This window comes from the organism of the source record quoted next, unplaced genomic scaffold (assembly GCF_019419815.1).
Source record: "Pyrus x bretschneideri cultivar Hongxiangsu unplaced genomic scaffold, Pyrus_bretschneideri_v1 Contig85, whole genome shotgun sequence".
Taxonomy (NCBI): domain Eukaryota; kingdom Viridiplantae; phylum Streptophyta; class Magnoliopsida; order Rosales; family Rosaceae; genus Pyrus; species Pyrus x bretschneideri.
The window spans coordinates 181,737-200,652 of NW_025999826.1; the positions used below are offsets into that span (position 1 = coordinate 181,737).

The 18,916-nt window shown below is 35.6% G+C and overlaps 2 protein-coding genes and 1 long non-coding RNA gene across 6 annotated transcripts; 1 reads left to right on the plus strand and 2 right to left on the minus strand.

Annotated features, from left to right (window-relative positions):
• Positions 1–3,213: 3,213 nt before the first annotated feature.
• LOC103944669 (phosphatidylinositol/phosphatidylcholine transfer protein SFH3-like) lies at positions 3,214–6,786 on the plus strand. The gene is made up of 13 exons (XM_048576122.1): positions 3,214–3,498; positions 3,591–3,840; positions 3,941–4,040; positions 4,130–4,396; positions 4,489–4,566; positions 4,684–4,785; positions 4,872–4,921; positions 5,102–5,201; positions 5,292–5,384; positions 5,503–5,592; positions 5,726–6,223; positions 6,364–6,433; positions 6,689–6,786. The coding sequence occupies exons 1-13, from the start codon at positions 3,453–3,455 to the stop codon at positions 6,784–6,786; spliced, it is 1,842 nt and encodes a 613-aa protein (XP_048432079.1). The 5' UTR covers positions 3,214–3,452.
• A 253-nt stretch (positions 6,787–7,039) lies between these two features.
• LOC103944668 (phosphatidylinositol/phosphatidylcholine transfer protein SFH8) lies at positions 7,040–14,178 on the minus strand. 2 transcript variants are annotated; one of them, XM_048576111.1, is made up of 15 exons: positions 13,873–14,178; positions 13,700–13,773; positions 12,850–13,153; positions 12,465–12,564; positions 12,117–12,383; positions 11,931–12,008; positions 11,720–11,821; positions 11,552–11,601; positions 11,106–11,205; positions 10,888–10,986; positions 10,682–10,798; positions 9,731–9,863; positions 8,179–8,582; positions 7,529–7,603; positions 7,040–7,421 (listed from the first exon to the last, which is right to left on the minus strand). In XM_048576111.1, the coding sequence occupies exons 2-15, from the start codon at positions 13,731–13,733 to the stop codon at positions 7,398–7,400; spliced, it is 1,887 nt and encodes a 628-aa protein (XP_048432068.1). In that variant the 5' UTR covers positions 13,734–13,773; positions 13,873–14,178; the 3' UTR covers positions 7,040–7,397. The 2 variants fall into 2 exon arrangements, with proteins under 2 accessions (XP_048432068.1, XP_048432069.1); XM_048576112.1 differs by having other exon boundaries at positions 10,682–10,795; positions 13,873–14,176.
• A 1,174-nt stretch (positions 14,179–15,352) lies between these two features.
• LOC103942115 lies at positions 15,353–18,916 on the minus strand. Of its 3 annotated transcripts, none has more exons than XR_007255282.1 (7): positions 18,886–18,916; positions 18,002–18,122; positions 17,464–17,494; positions 17,275–17,343; positions 16,139–16,199; positions 15,772–15,867; positions 15,353–15,544 (listed from the first exon to the last, which is right to left on the minus strand). It is a non-coding gene; the product is annotated as an uncharacterized LOC103942115 (long non-coding RNA). The 3 variants fall into 3 exon arrangements; XR_007255283.1 differs by lacking the exon at positions 18,886–18,916 and adding an exon at positions 18,238–18,876; XR_007255281.1 differs by lacking the exon at positions 18,886–18,916 and having other exon boundaries at positions 18,002–18,202.

An 18,916-nucleotide genomic window follows, 5' to 3' on the forward strand; every position in this document is an offset into this window, starting at 1 on the left:
CTTATTTCTATTACCTTATGTATGCTAGTTTTTATTTATTCGTACTTTTTCTATTATTGTTTTATTAGCTTCCGCACTCTGCACATGGTTACGTCACTTCCACGTGACGGCCAACATGCCCTGATCTCGATCGGGGTGTGTCAGTTTGGTATCAGAGCCTAACCCTGGCTGCGTGTGTGTCGACGAGGACGTCGGGCCCCTAAGGGGGGTGGATTGTGACATCCCACATCGCCCAGGGGAGTGATCCTTAAATGTATTTCCCATCCTTACCTAGCACGAGGCCTTTTGGGAGCTCACTGGCTTCGGGTTCCGTAAGAACTCCGAAGTTAAGCGAGAATGAGGCTTGAGCAATCCCATGATGGGTGACCCACTGGGAAGTTGCTCGTGAGTTCCCAAAAACAAAACCGTGAGGGAATGGTAAGCCCAAAGCGGACAATATTGTGCTACGGTGGTGGAGCAAGCCCGGGAAGGGGTCCGCCCCGGGCCGGGATGTGACAAAAACCGTGACTTCAAAAAACAAAAACAATCCAAAAAACTCAATGCGACCAATAAAAAACTGAAAAATCAAAGACTCTTTCAAAATATAAACCGAAATAAATTCAAAAACACACAACTTTTCAAAAAATCTAAATCGGAACACATAAAATTCAGAGAGATAAACTTAAGAGAAACACTTACCTTCAAAGAAAACTTGAATGATTCGAATAGAAATTATGGCGAGAGATAATCAAGGAGATGACAAGAGATAAATCAGAAAAGATAAACTTCAAAGAGAAAGAAAAGTAGCAGAGAAATGAAAATATAATTTGTATTATTCGAATCACTGCCGATCGCGTTTTAACATAATACGTAACTCATTTTCTAATGGAAAAACAAGACATGACGTCATCTTACACGGGTTTAAAAAATGTCCTTTCTTGAAATGTTTAAAAAGTGTAGTCTCAATTTATAATTAAGTATTAAAAGTATACTCTAAGTGTAATTTTTCCTAAAATATATTATGATGAATGAAATGAAAATTAAATTTAAATGTAATTAATACATTAAAAAAGAAAAAGATAAATAAAACATCAAAATATAAATAATAACTGAGATGATTAAATGTACCAGGACTAAAATTGAATTTTAATCTTATACAAGGTTATAGTTTAAAACTCATCTTTTTTAAAGATTAAAAATGAAATTTCCATTTGATATATAACCCTTCGTATAAAAAAATCATATAATTTTTACAATATCTAGAGAAATGCAGGTTAAATAATTTGCATATTAGAAATTTATTAATAAATTTCTACCATTGATGCTTGTGAATCCATAAGTACGTTTTTTTGAAAAATTAGTAAAACCGATCACTTTTCAAACTCTAATTGCTTAAATGATCAGTTTTTCAATAGCGGTCGAAATCTAATATTTATATTGTCAATAGTTTTTTATTTTATTTATTTATTTTTATTTTTATGAAACAAAAGCGTATTTAAACTACTATAATATATAAAGAAGGATAAAAACTCAAGTGCGAGAAAGCGAGTGCACTATTTTAACCAATGGGCTAACTCCCACTGCATCTAACCTTATATCTATGTACCAAAATATTGCCACAAGTCAACATGAATTGAGCAGCTGGCAAACAATTGCAAACCACCACGATCAATGGAAACTTAGTGGAGAACCACACTTGACAACTAGAGATATGTACTTGACTTTTTTTTCCTTTTTTTTCCCGTCTGCAACTTCAATATCTTACAAGAAAGAAGAAAAGTGGTTGACTTTCTCTTCCATACTTCAATAACCAAGTAATGAATACAAATAGAATAAACCCTAGAAGCAAATTACACAAAATTATACTACCTCCAAAAGAGCAAACACTTTCGGTTTTCATGTTTTATTAATATATGTAGCTTAAATTAATATGATTTATGTATGTAGTTTAAAATAATGTGATTATATATTAAGTTAAATTAATATTGATAAATAAAAATATTTCATCATCGCCCTTGGTTAATTGTCAATGGATTGCTAACTGTAGCTTCAATTCAAATATCACAGTGTCAAAGACAAAACAAGTACTCTTTTACATATACCGGAGTATAAATACAATATTTCAGTTGTCATATCGTTTCGTAAGGTTCCACAAAGATACTTACAATTTCAAGGTGTCAATTTTGACTCTAGTAATTTCTAAGGAGTTATGCCATTTCTATTGAAGAATACAAAAATTCGATGTCAGAGAATTGACAAAATAAAATACAGTGATTAGTTTTATTATTTTATTACACCCGAGTCTTTTGCTATAAAACTATACGTTTCACTTTAAATTGATCAAAATTTTGTAAAAGCAGATCCATTCTTGCCAATGTAGCTATGCTCACATGTGGACTTTTTTCTTTCGATTTAAACCAATAAAAGAAATTCCCACTTAGTATTATGATCTAGTTGTGAGATTTAGCCCATCACCTCAATTTTTTAATGTAGATAATATCGTTTATTAAAAAAAAATGAAATTAATTAATTATCTTGACATTGCAACTATTACATTATTCACCAAAAAAAAAAAAAAAGAGAGGGTATTTTCAAACAAAAATAGTAGGATTTTGCGTGGAAAAAGAAGGATGGCCGTTGGGGAAAAGTTAGTTAGCTTGTGCGGGGAAAACAAAAGATATTGAACGGAGTGCCTTGCATTTCGCAGCTGCAGACCACCATAAACAGCAAAAAACTGGTCAAGCAATGCAACGCAATGCACAGAGACGACCATGTCAACAAAAAAATGAAAACAAAATCTCCCTTTTTTTGGTGTCAATCTTTCTTTGCGAAGTAAGTCATGTCGTCCTGTCTGTCTGTCTGGCCGTCCAGTTCCAGAGATTAACTCGGATCATATATATGCTTCACCACTTTCTCTCTTACCTCCCTTTATTTGTTGCCAAAAAGGTATTCTTCTGCTTCTTCTGCTTATGCTTCTTCTTCTTCTTCTTCTTCATTATCTATACACCCAATCTCTTGTTTTCCTCTTTTCTTTTTGATCATTCGTAATGCTAGCTAGCTTTTGATTGCTCAACTTTTTCAATCCCCATAGCCACCCTTCTTTTGGGTAATTGTCACTTTTCTAATTTCTTGACGAATAATTTCAATGCTCTCGGTGCTTATGTTGACAGACTTTGAATCTAAACCATTGATCATGTCATGAATGTGCGGTCTAAATTCACAAGCTGACAACGTAATCAGTTTGTATGGAAAATAAGACTAACAAGAAAAGTCACCCCTTGAATGCATGCTAACAACATTAATTCATGGTTGGTTTTCTAATTTTTCTTTTTCTTTTTTAGGTGTATAAGGCTATAGGTGTAGGGTATATCCTCCGAGGGCTCTAGTTTGAGCAAGTTGTGATATATGAGTGCTTGACTCTCCTATTCTTTGGCTGTCTCAAAGCGGTAGAGCAACCTTGCAAGATATCAACCATGTGTGACACTATGCCTGCATCCGTCGACCGACACCTTAAATCTAGTAAGCTATAATTAACAATTAAACATTTGTGCCTACGTTTGTATTCCAACTCAATCTTTGTCATGATCTTTGTCTACAATTATTCTCTGCAGGTCAAGAAGAAACTTCCGAGGATGAGAGGAAAACAAGGCTTGGGACTCTTAAGAAGAAGGCAATCAATGCCTCCACCAAGTTTAGGCATTCCTTTACTAAGAAGGGACGAAGAAACAGCAAGGTGATGTCCGTCCCAATCGAGGATAACATTGATGCAGAGGAGTTAAAGGCAGTGGACGCATTCCGCCAAGCACTTATTTTGGAAGAACTACTGCCTGCAAAACACGATGATCATCATATGATGCTAAGGTAACTTATTCCATATTTTGGCCAGCATTAACGGTTATAGATGATCGAGTTTCTATAAACAATTAGGATTAAAATGTAATCTTCTTGTATGATGGTACAGATTTTTAAAGGCCAGGAAATTTGACATTGAGAAGGCAAAGCAAATGTGGACTGACATGCTTCAGTGGAGAAAGGAATTTGGAGCTGACACCATCATGGAGGTAATTCTGTAAGGTTTTTTTTCAAACTTTCTGTACGCTTTCATCAAGTACTATTGTATCCTGAAATTTGCCTTCGGTTATTTTGTTAGGACTTCGATTTCAAGGAAATTGAGGAAGTTTTGAAGTACTATCCCCAAGGACATCACGGAGTTGACAAGGATGGACGGCCTGTCTACATTGAGAGACTTGGTCAAGTCGATTGTAACAAACTGATGCAAGTGACAACAATGGAACGCTACGTGAAGTACCATGTTCGGGAGTTTGAGAGGACCTTTGTCAGTAAATTCCCAGCATGTTCTATTGCAGCAAAGAAGCACATTGATCAGAGCACCACTATTCTTGATGTCCAAGGAGTGGTTAGTAAACATAGCTAGATCCTTCGATTTTTCTTTATCCTTCGTTTAAGTTACAAAATAATTAATCATTAGTTCATGTAATTGATGTGAAGGGGTTTAAAAATTTCAACAAATCTGCAAGGGACCTCATCCAGACCCTTCAGAACATCGATGGTGGCAGCTATCCTGAGGTATCCTGTAAATTTCATTTCAATTTTTGTGCAACAAGCTTTCTTGGTTTGCTTGCCTAGCAAGAAAACTAGTTTTTGTTCTTTTATGACGCTGATCGAAATTTTTATTGATCATAGACCCTCAACCGTATGTTCATCATCAATGCTGGTTCCGGATTTAGACTCTTATGGAACACTGTGAAATCTTTCCTTGATCCAAAGACCACGGCAAAAATCAATGTAAGCATTCATCCTTTACAGTAACCTACTCCGAATTACGATTTGATATGGTAATGGTGCTAAACGAGTTGATGATTACCCATCAGGTTCTCGGAAACAAATACCAGAGCAAGCTGCTTGAAATAATTGATGGCAGGTAAGTTTCCACCAGGGCAAAATATATTTCCTTCGAATTGGTTCAATTTTTCATGCATCTCCTAGTCTATATTGTAAGCATTCCTGATTCACGTTGTGCTGTAACATATTTGTTTGGCAACGTAATAACGTATTAGCTTCATATTCTGTCATAACGTGTTTTTGTTAAAATCTGTAACAGCGAGCTGCCAGAGTTTCTAGGTGGCACTTGTACTTGTGCTGATAAGGGTGGTTGTATGCGCTCGGATAAGGGCCCGTGGAACGATCCAGACACAATGAAGGTGATTTACTACTATTTGTTTCGTTTTGATTGTAGCATCTCCTATCCTAATATGAACAAAAGATTAAAATAAGTTGTTTTGATGATCCAGATGGTTCATAATGGTGAGGCCAAATGCTCAAGGAAGTCGTTATCCAGCATTGAGGAGAAGATTATCTCTGAAGAAGAGAATGCATCCTCAAAGGTACTCAAATCTTTCAGTTTTGGTGTAATTATGGCCTCTCTTCAAACTGCCTTCTTTTGTTTTTAATGATCAATTGCCAAATTTCTGTTTACGTTTCTTATGCTACTACCACATGAAGAGATACGATTCTTTCAAATCAAAAACCGTTGCAGAGGTTGACGTGCATTTTCCAGTGGAGCATCGAAGACTCTCTCGTCCACTTAAAAGGGTAAGCTTAGCAGAGCTTCGTTATCATACTGATCTCTATTCATCTTTTGCTTCCCCCTTCAAAAGCAGTGCAGATTGTGCTGTTCCATGCCGCGTTGATCTGTTGATGTTCTCATTTGCTTTGTGTTTTGCAGGTTTCAATCGCGGACAAGAGCAGTCAAGCCTATGAGTATGACAACTTTGCGCCAATGGTTGACAAGACTGTCGATGCAAATTGGCCTAAGTCAGTTCATTATGATAAATTTCCTACAGAAGGCTTCCCTGTGCATGATACTTCCAAGGCTCCTGGTGGACTAACCAATCAGTTACTGTCTGGACTCATGGCCTTCATCATGGGAATTGTTGCCATGGTTCGATTTACGCGAACCATGCCTAGAAAACTCACTGATGCTGCCCTGTATGGAAGCCCCGTTTACTACAACGGAGTGGTGGTTAAAGGCCAACCGTTGCCTGTGCCTGCCATCTCTAGCACCGACTATATGAACATGATGAAGCGCATGGCTGAACTGGAGGAGAAGCTAAATGCTCTTAGCTCGAAACCAGCGGTCATGCCACCTGACAAAGAGGAAATGTTGAATGCTGCTATCAACCGCGTCAACACCTTGGAACAAGAGCTGTCATCAACCAAGAAGGTAAATTGTCTCGACATTCATGTTTTTCGGTGTTGATGTTGGCGTTTCCAAAAGAAAAATGAAATCAAAACAAGAAAATCTATATCAAGAGAAAACTAAACGTGAACATGTACATTCTGTTTCTATTTTGGTTTATGCAGGCACTTGAAGACACCCTTGTCCGACAGGATGAGCTTATCGCCCAACTTGAGAAAGAAAAAGAAGAAGTTTGTAAGTGACCTAATTTATACTTGTGTAAAGTCCAGAGATTCTAACACTCCTCTTTTGGCCTTCCGCACTCCTCACTTAAGTAAATTTAAAATAAGTGTGCCAAAATCACTCATTTTGACGTAAATATTTGACATATTTCAGATGTGGAGAAGTTTTTTGACCTAGGTGTTTTTTGAACTATGATTGCAGAACCCTTTCTCTTGGTAAGGTGGTGATAGCTCCGGGTATTGGATTCGATGCTCTGGTAATGTTCAGGGATAGCGGTTGGTGGTGGCGATGGTTCGATTGTAAGGCCCCCCACGGATGCGCTGTGGAATGCATTCGGTTCTATGTTTGCTAGTTTGGTACTGTAACTTAAAAAGCTTTTGTACATTATTGCGCAGTGTGCCTTTCTTTTAAAGTTTGTGTATACTTTGAGTAAATATGGATACCGCTTTAGCTTTGCAAATACCTCCAGGGTCCTTTGGTCTCTCTCCCCATCGAGTGGACATAAAATGTACAGATTTTTACAGATTGTCGAGGCCTAATTGGTAATCTCTCTCTCTCTCTCTCTCTCGATCGCGTGGCCTAGTATGTAATGAGAGAAAATTTAGATAAAACCGATGATAAGTAAGAATTGTTCAGTCATACGCCTTATATATCTAATTTATAGTTGATAAAATGCACCACATAAGCCATAATTATAATCAAATCTCTGGTTTGTTGCTCTTTCAACATTTAAAAAAGGGTATAGGATTAAGCAATTCAAACTACACAACCTTCGTTCAAGAAAATAAAACTCGACGGTCAGTTCCGTATCGTTCTCAGTAGACAGAATGGGCATCATTTCAGATGATATAGTTGTCTATGAGATCAAAGGTCGGTATTGTCTAGTCAAACACTCATGTAGGGATCTTACGTGTTTGAGAAACAGCGTAGCAAATCCCTTTCTTCGGTAGTCTCTCTTCAACAGCAACCACCACCTCTACCAGCAAAAAAACTTCTTTTTCTGATGACAGGGAACAAGAAAATGTCTTAAAACTCATGAACCATAGAACCATGGAAACGAAAAAGACGAATACACATCTCTCTACACGGACTGAATGGTTAACGTACCCGGAGCTTGGCGTCTTCTTGCCTGTCAATATAAGCCAGAAGCTCTTCTTGCCTCATCAAAGCCTCGTGCAGAGCCTGATCCATAAGAAACAGTCAATGCATGCATCATTCTGAAATACCGAAACTAAGCCTAGTGACAACCAAGAAGCACTCATGCTGTCATCGGCACCTTAACATGTATACCCCTACATGCACAATGAGATGCAAAACACATGCAAGTAATCACTAAAACTATGTCGTGGAGAGAGATGCAAACTTAAAACACTTAAAGAAAAATAAAATACAAGTTGAGTACAATGCCAATGGAATTGGGATTGCAGCCATCCTTTAGGTCTGATGTCTTTCCTTTTATAATTCACATTGCTTAGATTAACTCTTTTAAAGATTTGTTGCCACCGGGATCATGCACAGGTGTGCCATTCCATCATAAATAGATAGGCTATAGACCATAGTGAAGCTACTTTTATAATTATTTACTTTTTTTACTTGATAATTACGGTCTAGCTAACACAAAGAATAACAAAGTTGCAGTCTTTCCTGGAAAGAATAAAATGCAAAGTAAGCCAGAAGTTGAACATTTTTGAAGGCAGTAATATGATTGCAGGTAGAAGGCACCCATTTTACCCAAGAATCAAATAAAGCTTCTATACCTTTTTAGTGGCAATTAACTCTGCTTCCAAGGCATCTACCCGGCAAACAGCAGCATTCAGCAATTCCGCTTTATCATAAGGCATCTCAGATGGCTTAGCTTGGAGCATGTCAACCTTCTCCTCAAGCTCCACCAGCTTTTTCAGTACAGAGGGTAGAAGATCAGTCCCAGTAATTGATGTTGTTGGTGAAGGAGGACGACCCTCTTCCTTGTTTGCTTCATCAAAAGTGCTTTCCGGAATATTTTGATTGTGATTAACCAATGCATCAGGAAGCTTCCTAGTTACTTGGGAAGCCACTGAGCGGAAGAGAGTGAGACAAGTCAGGAAGAAGGCCATAAGTGCAACCAAAATCCGACCTTGGATTCCTTCTGGATTCTTAGGGGAGTCAGGTACTGGAAGTGTCCCTGAATGAAAAAGATTTTGACTCTGTTAATTTATATAATGTAAAGTACCAATACAATTAAAAGAAAAACAAGTTAATAACAGCTCAATCAAATATGGTTATCTAGCATTACAACGCGACTGTTTGCTACTATTTAAGTTCAGTACCATATACTATACCATTTGGACTTGACAGCAGGTAAAGGAAAAATAGGAGTCGTACGCCCCAAGTTCAAGACAATAATATGCTGAGTAAACATTATCCTTCGTAGCTTGAAAGATCTATAATCTTTCAATGAACTAAGAATAAATAATATATTGTTGAGGGACAAAGTTAATTGTTTCCGGCAGGTAGCTCAGCTTGCACACTGATTAATAGGTAATTTTGACAAAAATGAATATCTCCATTACTGGTTACAGAAAAACGAATTTTTGGTAGTCAAGAGTTAAGATACAGCATTTTGAAGAGTGATTTCTAATACTTTTGGGCTATGTTTGGGTAAGGGTCTTGTCTCAAAGGATTTAGACCAAGGGAGGAAGAAATATACTACAAAGCATTAGATAGGAGGGGTTTAGAAATACACCACATAATCATTACAACGGAACGTAAAAAGGGATTTGTAAATGACACCTTCCAAGTAGTCATTGGCAAATCCCTCTCACATGGCTTTGCAATGCTCAAGTGGTGCATTTATAATCCCTCCTATCTAACATTTTATAATTCATTGCTTACAAACTTTGCCTCAACCCCTTGGGACTTCAAATCCCTTACCCAAACATAGCCTTGACGTCTGATTTGTTGTGACACTAACTGTTACATAATGAAAAAAATTTTAAGAACTGCCCACTTTCCTGAAGAAGGTAACGCCTGTAAATATATATAGAGATTTATGTATATTTTTGGTGTATTCCACAAATATCCATGTCCATTTTCATTTTGTAAAGATTAAACATTTGTCCATGTCAATGTCATGATACCTCTGTTTCCAAAATTTGGCACAAGATACACTGACGTCAGGTATAAAAGTAAATCACTCAAAGTAATGAAATTTCAACTATTATGAGGCTGTGAAGTCTTATTATATTGGACTAGTTTAAGTCGTTCCTATAACAATATGATAATTAAAAAATGTTATATCTTGGCAGGAAAGTCGACGTTAGACTTGCTGACCTTTGGAAGAATGAGTTCTCTGGAGAACCACTTGCTTTTTCCAATTAGCATCAACAGCTTTGTCAACCATAGGAACATATTCATCATAACCAGAGAAATTACCTGCACTGTTTGCCTTGCCAACGGCCTTAACCTGCATATTTTATTATAGCACATTAAAGAATACATAATTGACCACAAATGAATGCAACCATCAATAGAGAGTTAAACTTTTCCAAGCTATTCTTGTTTATTACATAATATTACGCATCTTAATTACTCTTGGGGATCCAATAGCCCTTAACTTCCTAACCAATTCAAGCCAACACAATCAAAGTCAATGTTCACTGCACTAGCCATTACCAAAAAAATACGCACATACGAATTTCACACTAAACGTTAGAGTTTCACCTTTAAATTGTATTACAATTATTACGCTATCATGCGAAAAACCCACACAATGATTTACTCTAGCAAGTTATTTTTACTTTTAAGATATGGCAGAAGAGCTAAGAAGAGGGAAGAAATGACTTATTAACCAACCTACGCACAGACGAATTTCACACTACATGTTAGAGTTTCACCTTTAAATTGTATTACAAGTATTACGCTACATGAGAAAAACCTACGCAATGATTTACTCTAGGAAGTTATTTTTACTTTTAAGATATGGCAGAAGAGCTAAGAAGAGGGAAGAAATGACTTATCAACCAACCTACTGTAGTAAGACTTCCATATCAAATTAAACATAAAAAGGTCAATGCTCAATTTCTACTTCTATCCTGTCTAGAAGATTGTTCTATCAAACAAAGCAAACAAGAATGCTCCCCTAACTTCCAACAACTCTTAAAGAGATATATCAATTACCTGTGCAAAATAAGTTCCTTTTTCTCTATTGGTCAATATAACTTCTAAGGCTCCAATGATGAATCAATTCATCACAATAGTTACATATAAAAAGGTTAAACCTACCTCTTCGCGAACAGGAGTCAATTGAAGATGTGAATAATTCTTCAAAGCTTTTGGGGGCGCAATATCTTCTGCTTCAGATCCTGACTCAGCAGTGGATGTATCACTTCCCTTTACCTGCTTCAATACAAAACCCCCCATAAAATGTAAAAACTAATGCAAAAATCTCACTTTTTATTCTGCAGCAGTGAAAACTATATAAGTTTTACCATTGGACATTGTGGCTTAGCATAAGCAAGAACCTTCCCTTCACTGTTTAGGACTTTAACAACTTGCCTTGCACGTCGTGCTTCACCATTTAGAACCATCTGTAACACAGAGCATAAGCAAGCTCGATTCAGTAACAAACAAATATAAACTGCACCAAAATCTTGTAAAACTAAAAAGAATATGCAGCAGAAAGGAAATCTAGAGAACAAGAAATAACCTTCAATATCTCAGGGTTTTTCCATGGCCCCTTATCAGATCGAAGGCAACCTCCCTGATCTGCACAGGTACAGTTACCACCCAGAAAATCTGGCAACTCACTGCATACTTGGAAGAAATCTTTGTAAGTATTAAGCTAAGTGCAATTATAAATTTAACATAGGAAAGATAAAAATCATTATAGAAAATAATACTAAGAAAAATAGATATACATACATATATTATATATAATATATATCTGTCTTTGAGTGTCTATATTTACAGAGAGGTTGCAATGTTGTATTGCCAGACTATCATTGACAACCACACATTCAGCTATGATTCAGCATGATCAACAATCTTGATTCACATCATAGTTGGAACAAGTACATCACAATGAACTTCTATGTGTGTTGCGATAGAACAAATATAGCATTACGGATGACAGATACGCTGCCGCCTTCTCACCTGGCATCGATTACCTCAAGCAATTTGTTCTGATATTTGTTTCCAAGAACCTAAAATGTTGTATACAATCAAAGAAGGATGGTAAATGACTAAATTCGTGACAGATTTCCAATGAACCCCCCCAACCTTAATAGTTCTGATACATGAAAAAAAGTAATTTCTACATACATGAATCTTTGATGTTGTTCTAGGATCGAGAAAAGTCTTTACAGTGTTCCACAGCAGCCTAAATCCGGGACCAGCATTAATGATAAACATTTGACACAGGGTCTGCACCAGTTGTGAACAAATCAAAGGTCCAAATGAGGTGTTAATGTTGAATTTCCAATCCATATAAAAAGTAGCTAAGACAAAGTTCTAAACAAATGTGATTGCATACCTCAGGGTAATTGTTATTATCAATGTTCTGCAACCGTGTAATTAAATCTCGTGCAGACTTCGTAAAATTCTTGAAGCCCTTTGAAACAATTTAAACAAATGAATCCACAATAATTAGATATTATGGTTGTACTTAATATGAAAAGTAAATACAGAAATGGTTGATTACAGATAAGAGGTAACATACCACGCCTTGGACATCTAAAATTGTAGTGCTTGAATCTATGTGCCTCTTTGCAGCAATGGTGCAAGCTGGAAACTTTATTGCAAAGTTTTTCTCGAACTCCTGAACATGGTATTTCACATACCGATCCATAGTCGTAACCTGCATTACTTTATTGGGATCTACTTTACCCAATCTTTCAATGTAAACGGGCCTTCCCTCCTTATCCACACCATGATGCCCATGAGGGTAGTGCTTTAGAACTTCATTCAACTCTTTGAACTCAAAATCCTGATAGAAACATCAACATGGTAGATAGAATGAGAAATGAAAAGTATGCATGATCAAACAAATTTTATCAGCCGTCGTTACCTCCATGATAGTGTCAGCACTATAGTCCTTCCTCCATTGAAGCATATCAGCCCACATATGCTTGGCTTTTTCAAGATCAAACTTCCTTGCCTTCAAAAACCTGAAGGTAACGTCTAAAGGTTAATGTCTAAATATGAGAAACCATATTAATCAATATTACCAGAAATTCATCAATATTACCCATCTCACAGGAACTATTCAACCATATTTCAAGAAATTACTAGTTTATTTTATTATCTTACCAAATAATTTTAACAAAAAATGAGTATATCACTCGAAGGCACAGTTTTCTACGAAAAAAATTAATATACTATCTAATTATGAACTTCCAGAGGTATTTGTATGCATGATTATATGCAGTTGTGCAAGGTGAACTAGTGAGCACCTCAACATCATATGATAATCGTCATGCTTTTCTGGGAGCAATTCATCCAAAATCAGTGCTTGTCGAAATGCATCAACAGCCTGCAGCTCTTCAATATCACGAACGTCTTCAATGGAAACAGAGCTGACTCGGCCATCACTCTTTCTCCTACCACCCTTTTTCTTGAGAGAATGTTTAAATTTGGTAGATGCATTTAGCGCCTTCTTCTTTAGAGTCCCAATTCTAGTCCTCCGCTCATCCTCTGAATTCTCAAAATCAGACTTCCTCTCCCTCCTCTCATCACTACCATAAAACCCTTCAAAACCTGCAGCACCACAACAACAACGGGATTGACATTAAAAACTCGCCGGCGTTAACCGAATTCACAAACCCGCATTTGAGAACAAGAATAAGAATAGGGTTTTTGAAAACATTAACAAATATAAAACAACAAATTCGTAAAATTTATGTTTTGACCGAGAAAAGACGATCCATTTACTAAAAACACAAGCATGAGAGGAAAAAGAAAGTCAAAATTCAAACTTTCTAAAACATTAACAAATATAATACAACAAATTGGTAAAATTTGATGTCTTGACCTGAGAAAAGACGACCCATTTACTAAAAACAAAACCATGAAAGGGGGGGAAGTCAAAATTTAAACTTTCCTCAGATTTCCGTTTCATTTCTGATGAATTTTCTCAGCAACCAAACAGAAACCCTAAATTCAGCCAAGTAATTAAACCCATCCAAAACCACAGTCCCCTCAAGACCAAACACAAAGCCCTCCAGATTCAACAGCAACAAGCACACAGCCGCACCGACAAAAATCTAGAGAGAGAAAGAACTAGAGACAGAGAGATGGACTCACAAGGCCTGGCGAACCGATCCAGCGGGCCCGACATTCTCGTCTCTGATCACTTACGCGCATCCACGCAATGCACCCTGCGAAAAACCTCGCATTTCCGTCACAAATTCCAGAAACCGCGAATTTCGGAGCACTTAACGAGAAAATTGAGGTGCGAAACGTAAGTAATGCTTTACCTTTTTGGGTTCGAATCGCCGGAAATCAGGAGGAAGATCAGACGGTCAGCAATGCTCGTTCAGTCAGAGAAAAGCTCCTGTAAGCCGATCTGCAGCTGGAACGTCTTGTCCGTAACGGATTCTCGGAAATTCTCGAAAGATTATTATTTTTTTTCTCTAAATTTAAATTAATAAATAATTTAAATTGCCGGTGAGCGACGGCGAAGAGAGGGAAGGAGAGAGGAGAGAGGGGTTTGCTTTGTGCTTATAGTTGGACTTTGGTGAGCAACGGAGGGAGGTGGGACCCAGTGGGAGGGATGACACGTGGCGGGATGGAGGAGCGTTAAAGACGGAATTGCCGGCGGTAGTTGAGGAGTGAAATGGCGGGGGAATATGATGAAGTAATGATTTGGTCATCGGGTGGGGTTCGTATTTATGGTGTTTTCTTTTGCGTATTTTAGCACGTGGTTATGTTGGAAACTTGGGGAAAATTTTAACTGTGACGATAATATAAATAGTACACAATGTGTTTTAATAGAAGCGGTGAGAAATTTTATTTTTTAAGTTATTAATTTTTTAACACATATATCCCACCATTTGTATAGTGATACATAACGTACCATGTATATCGGTCACACTGAAAAATCTCACGGAAACTTGGAAAGGAACAAAACAACCCTACAATTTTGACACTGTTTTTTTGTCTTTTATTGAGTTAGTTTTCGGGATCGATTTCTCTATAATTTTTAGAGAACTTTAATGAAAAACTCCTTGTATTATTCGCTTTAACGAAAAACCACATTTTTATACTAAAAAGTCAATCATGATACTATTTCCTTTACTCTTTATTTTGTCCTTATTGTTAAAATTCAAAGTTTTCAAGTTATTTTCATTAGTTTTCCTTAATTTTTAAGGTGAAGAGAATTATTATCAGGTTAATTTATGTATATGCTTTCATTTGACTTGTTGGGATGTCATGTAATTTTATTATTTTCATTATTGTTGGATAATGTTCAAGTTTGATTTTCACTTTATTAGATGGTAGTTTTCGGGTGCATATAAGAAATCGTCATGTTACATAAACAGAATATTCAACTTTTTAATAGAAAACAAATGAAAATTTTGATTTATGATTAAGATTTACTAACAAAATCCATGGTAAATCTATGATTGATAATTTCTTTAACCACTGTATTAAAAAAAAAAAAAAACAAAAAAACAAAACAAAACAAAAAGCCTTCTTTAACCACCAAAGCAATTTGAAGTATCATCTACATATATAAAGCAGCACTCCAAAATGGTGAAGCTTTCTAAATCGCCCTTTGATTCCTTCACAATCAAACATTGAAAAATAAAAAAAAATGAGGACAAACTGGTAAAAACCATAACTGAACAGAAAACTGTATTGGACAAAAAAGCTCTAGAAACAAAAAAAAAAAGAAAAAAGAAAAAAAAATTGCAATAGACGTGAAAATAGAACCATAACTACCAATGGTGCCCGCGCGTTGCTGCGGGATTGGAAATGTATTCAAACTTATGCAAATTCGTTCACTTCATAAGCAATGTTTGAGTGAAGAACCAAGCATTACAAATAAAAAGTCGAATGAAAATTTAACTTGACAAAGAGACCTCAATGATCTGGCTCAATTCATCATTCAAGACTTGGTCAAACTATGATTCGCTCACTCTATCCCTAAACAAAAGAAATCCAAACCAAGTTCAGTAAGAATTATGCACGATCTTTGTGAAACTATATAATGAATGATACAATATTGTTAAACAAACATGGACTAGAGCTGATCTTAAAATTCATTTAAAAGAGAAGTGGCAAATACAGTTCACTTGAGATGCTAACTTAATGTTCCATCATTCAAATGATATTGCTTTTGAACCAAAGTGTGTGGAAAAAAGAGTGGAAACCTGATTAGCAATTACCACTTTCGGCGGTACCACGCTGCTAAGTTTTACTCTTCAAATCTCCAACAAATAAGCTCCTCTGTAATTTCTACCTGAGCACTAAAATAAAAAAAATTGGTACATAGACGAAGAGTTAAGACTACCTACCATAAATCAATTGAGAACTACAATAATGTGACAATCCGCATGTATAACCTACGCGTCCATCGTTATAGGTTTAATAAAAATACCATTATTTTAAAATCATGGATGATTCAATTTTAACCTTAAAATCGAGACCATCTCCAGTTCTTGACAAATCAAATTTCAATAAATAGCCACACATGTGAAATAAACAAAAAGAAACAGATCTCAGAGAATAATAGCTTACCATCAACAAAGATCTTGCTACTGTCTTTGGAGGTTTGGAGGCTTTTTTTTATGTTCGTATACTATTAAAAACAAAAAACATATGTTAGTAAAAAGCATATAGCATCGACAACTGATTTGAAAAACAAACTGAAACATGAAAAAAAAAAAAAAAAAAAAAAAGGAGTGCGTTCTAAAGCTTTTATTTCTCCTGTCATACGAAATTGATAGTGTATCAGATCTTAGTGTTTTTCCCTGATATAAGATGTACTGTTATTCACTAAGACAAAGATCCAACCTTGACAACCATTAAATAGTGTCTGACCATTTTGTTATCATGGGTAATCTCTATCAGAAACATTCTATTCATCTTTCTATTTCAACACAATTTTAACATGTATTGGTCTATAATGTGATTTGTTTTCTTTTCAGTGGACATCTGATTAGAGTTATAGAGTGTTCCTTCTTTTTTTATTTCACATATAATATAGGGATTGATCATGACATCTAGCAACTGATAATATATGCATGCTCTAACCCAAAAATAAAATAAGAACAGAGTGTTGTGAGCTGCAGAGCCACCATACAACTGCGCAAGATGCTCTGGTACAGATCCATTTGAGCTGCACCAATTGTGCTCTCAGGATGACACAACAATAATTATTCAAAGATTAGAAACAAATTATATAAGGTTTATTATTTACTTTAATAATTTTATTTTCATCTTTGACTGAATTATTTTCCCTAGATTACCAGTGACAACTACCTCTTTTGTAGAGAAACGGATTTTCTACTTGTTTTGACATTGTTCCGACTTTTAATTAGAGAAAACTCAAAGACAAACAGAGACATGCTTATTTTCGTTCACAAAACTATCCAGAGGGGTGATAAGAGAAACTTTGCAAGTTAAATCACACATGGTTTCTAGTTCACATAACTAAAAATTATTGTAGGCAACCAAGAACATTAAAAGAGATTAGCTTCTTAAACCGGTTGTATTTTTATATTTTCATTTTCATGTACCAGTAAGGAAACGATAATATATTCCAAAATTAGCAGGTTACAGAGAAATATAAATATTGTGTTCAAGGAATTAATATGATTGCAAATGTAATAGTTCCATATATAGTGAGGTTGGAGAAATGATGGAAGACGCACTGAGATTTGAGGTCCATAGGTTGAAAAGAGTCCATGGCACTGATCCATATATGGATATTTTGCACAGATCTACGGTTCAAGTTTTTAAACAAAGAATCAATTTATCAGCAATTGCGACATTCATTATTTGCCAAAAAGTTATTGATTCACATATAAACAAATGAAAGCAATTGAAAAATAAAGGCTTACCACAGGCTGGCTGAATCCGAGTTCGAAATGACTGCGAATTTGAAAATTGTATTAAACATTGTGTTTGAAAGATGTAAAAACGGTATCAAAAAACATTAACATTATTGAGAACATAGGGGTTAGAAAACACAATCACACAGTCGGTATTTGGCGGTGAAACTTAAAAACCAAAAATGCACTTAAACATCCTAGAGAGAACAGAATTGTAAGCAAAACGTAGAATATTGAAAGAATATTGTGATAGTCACGAAATAAGTTTATGGGTTTGCTACAATTTATCATTTTCTGTTAAACTGAAAGTGTAAACGTTTAGGTACTCACCAAGAAAAAAGCAATTGATTGATGCTAAATACAAAACCGGCTGACCTTGAAATATAAACCAGAGAAACTAATTGAAATAATCAAAACCCAAATTCAATTTCAAAGGTATATAAGAGTCATGCAAAGGTGTGGCAGATGACTACAGACCATAGTGAAGCTACTTTCATAGTTATTTACTTCCTTACATGATAATCAAGGTCTAGCTAAGCTTCTATACCTTTTTAGTAGGAATTAACTCTACGTCCAAGGCATCCACCCGACAAATAACAGCATTCGGCAATTCCAAAGGGAGTCCTCCCACAAAATCCTTAAAACAACTCAATCAAAATGAACGTAGACTGAAAGTCAAAAGTAAAATCAAAATGAATGTAGAATCAAAATAAAACACTGGATTTAACATTATAGAGTCTAAAAATTGAAAGGGTTAAAATAGTCCAACTTTGAACTGATTACCTGAGTATAGGTTGAGCAGTGAAATTTGTGAAGTGTAAGATTGTGAATTTAGGACAATAAATTGTATACCAGCATACCACTCAAATAGAAGGAGATCGAAAGTAAAAAAAAAAAAAAAAAAAAAAAACAGTCGATAACAAAAACTGACCCAGCAAAATTGTTAATGTATTAAAAACTAAATATTTCAACAAATTATATACCCTCAGCAAAACCCCAAAATAAGAACACCAGCATTTGCTGAAAGCAAAAAAAGAACGAAATCAGACAGCCACACACAGCATCCGAGCACATAAACAAAACCCCCAAAATTATAAAAAGAAAATTTAAACACAAAATCCATCTGTAAATCGAAAACAAAAAAAAAAAAAAAAAAAATTAAATCAGACACACTGAGAACGACGAAAAACTCATCAGGAGACTCTAGGTTATGTGGGTAAGAAATGGATTTCGATCAAATTAAGAAAAAAGGCAAAAACTTCTAGGAGCTCAACGATTTCCAAGGAAAAGTAAATTAATTTCTAACAGAAAATAGAAAAAATAAAGTACATGCACAAAATCAAACATATCAACTTCCACACTAATTGAAAGCACAATTAATTGCATGAATATTAAATTAAACATGCAAATAATGAGATTGAATGTGCGAACCTGAACAAAACAACGAAATTGACGGCGGCGC